The sequence below is a fragment of the Bison bison genome, unplaced genomic scaffold, assembly GCF_000754665.1.
Source record: "Bison bison bison isolate TAMUID 2011002044 unplaced genomic scaffold, Bison_UMD1.0 scf7180017864492, whole genome shotgun sequence".
Lineage (NCBI taxonomy): Eukaryota > Metazoa > Chordata > Mammalia > Artiodactyla > Bovidae > Bison > Bison bison.
The window spans coordinates 6,299,159-6,300,617 of record NW_011495051.1 but is presented as its reverse complement, the minus strand read 5'-3'; the positions used below and the strand labels follow the sequence as shown (position 1 = coordinate 6,300,617).

General features: G+C 59.7%; 1 protein-coding gene across 1 annotated transcript in view; it reads left to right on the top strand.

Moving 5' to 3' along the window:
- Nucleotides 1-1,187: 1,187 nt before the first annotated feature.
- Nucleotides 1,188-1,459, top strand: part of TGFBR3L (transforming growth factor, beta receptor III-like) — a 3,606-nt gene continuing 3,334 nt past the window's right edge. Inside the window, 1 exon segment of the mRNA XM_010828481.1 lies at nt 1,188-1,223. Within this exon segment, the coding sequence (XP_010826783.1) occupies nt 1,188-1,223 (36 nt within the window).

Below are 1,459 nucleotides of genomic sequence, written 5' to 3'. Positions count from 1 at the left end.
GCCACCCCCCGCGGGGACCCCTGGGTCCACTTAGGTCTCTGGCCAGTGATGAGCCAGTTGGCGGGCGCCCTTCCCCCGGCAGGCGGGCTGGACATTGTGACTGCAGCCGGACCCGGGCTGGTCTCTCTCTCTCTCTCTTTGATCTCAGGGGGTCCTTTTTGGAGTTTATTGTATTTTATTGTACTTGGTGGGGTGTTTGGGGGTGGGGGGAGGAGAAGAGCTTGTTCTCATGGGCTTTGTTGGTACCTTCAGAAACTTTTACCAAAGTCGTGTTTAGCTGCTTGTGGCGGCAGCCCCCCGAACCGCTGTGGGTACTGGGGGGCTGGGCTGGGGGCTGAGCCGTGGGGGCTCATGCTACCACCCGGGAGAGACTAGTCCCAAAGGTGGGCTCTGGGGGTGGGGGGTTGCTCCTCCCTCAGGGCTGGAGACTGGCCAAGTTTGCAGGGGTGAGCGGAGGACCTCAGGGGGTATGGAGGAAGCCCAAGGGGCCGTGGCCACACAGGGTGGCCTTCAGGGACAGTAGGCGCGGGGCGTGGTGGAAGGCAGCCGGCGCTGGTGTGGCAGGGAGGTGGCGGAGGGAACGGGTGACAGGAGGGGGTCCATGGGGCCCCGGGAGGCAGGGATGAGGGTGCACGGATTGGATGTGGGGGTTCGAGGATGTGTTGACAGGGACAGAGGTGGGAGCAGGCCAAGGGCTGGGCGTGTGCAGGCAGTCACGCCCTCGTAGTGGCCCACGAGTGCCCCTCGACTCACCCGGAGCTGGCCAGTCCCCAGCCCACCCTGAGGCCCTGGCGTCCATGGGGCCCTGGGCAGCAAGCAGCCAGAGCAAGAGGGACTGTGTTTCCTTGTTGGTGGTGATGCATGTGAATCAAGTGGACAGTAGAACAAAATAACGTTAACAGGAAAAAAAAAAAAAAAGGAAAAAACAAAACCCCAGAAAAACCACAAAAATCAACCAACACCAAAGGTGAGGAACCTCGCTGGATGTAGCTGAAGCAATCTAGACTAGGCATCACTGTACCTCCATTTATCTCACCGAATCTAGTTACTACTAGGATAGTCACAAAACGCCGCATGTTTAAAAAGTACTCAAAGTCATCTTTGTCCCCCGCCCCAGGGGGTGGCCACCTTTTCTTGCTCCTCTCCCCTTTGTGAGGGGAGAGGGGCAGGGTGTGGGGCCAGTAGGCATGGCCTCCGCCCTCCCTTGCCAGGGGCCTTTCTGGGTAGCCAGGAAGGTTGCGTGGCCAGCCCCAGGGCCCGCACAGGCCTGAGGCCAGCTGCCTGGGTTTAACTTTTATTTAACTTTATTTTCTGTTTTGTGTGTGAGTGTCCACCTGTGTCCCCCTTCCCCTTCAGTGTTAAATGGGAGCCTCTCCTCCCCTTCCTCTCCCATGTCTCCCTTCCCCCGCCCCCCAGTCACCAGCCACCCCCTCTCAACCAGGCAGAGGGCAGAGTGGGC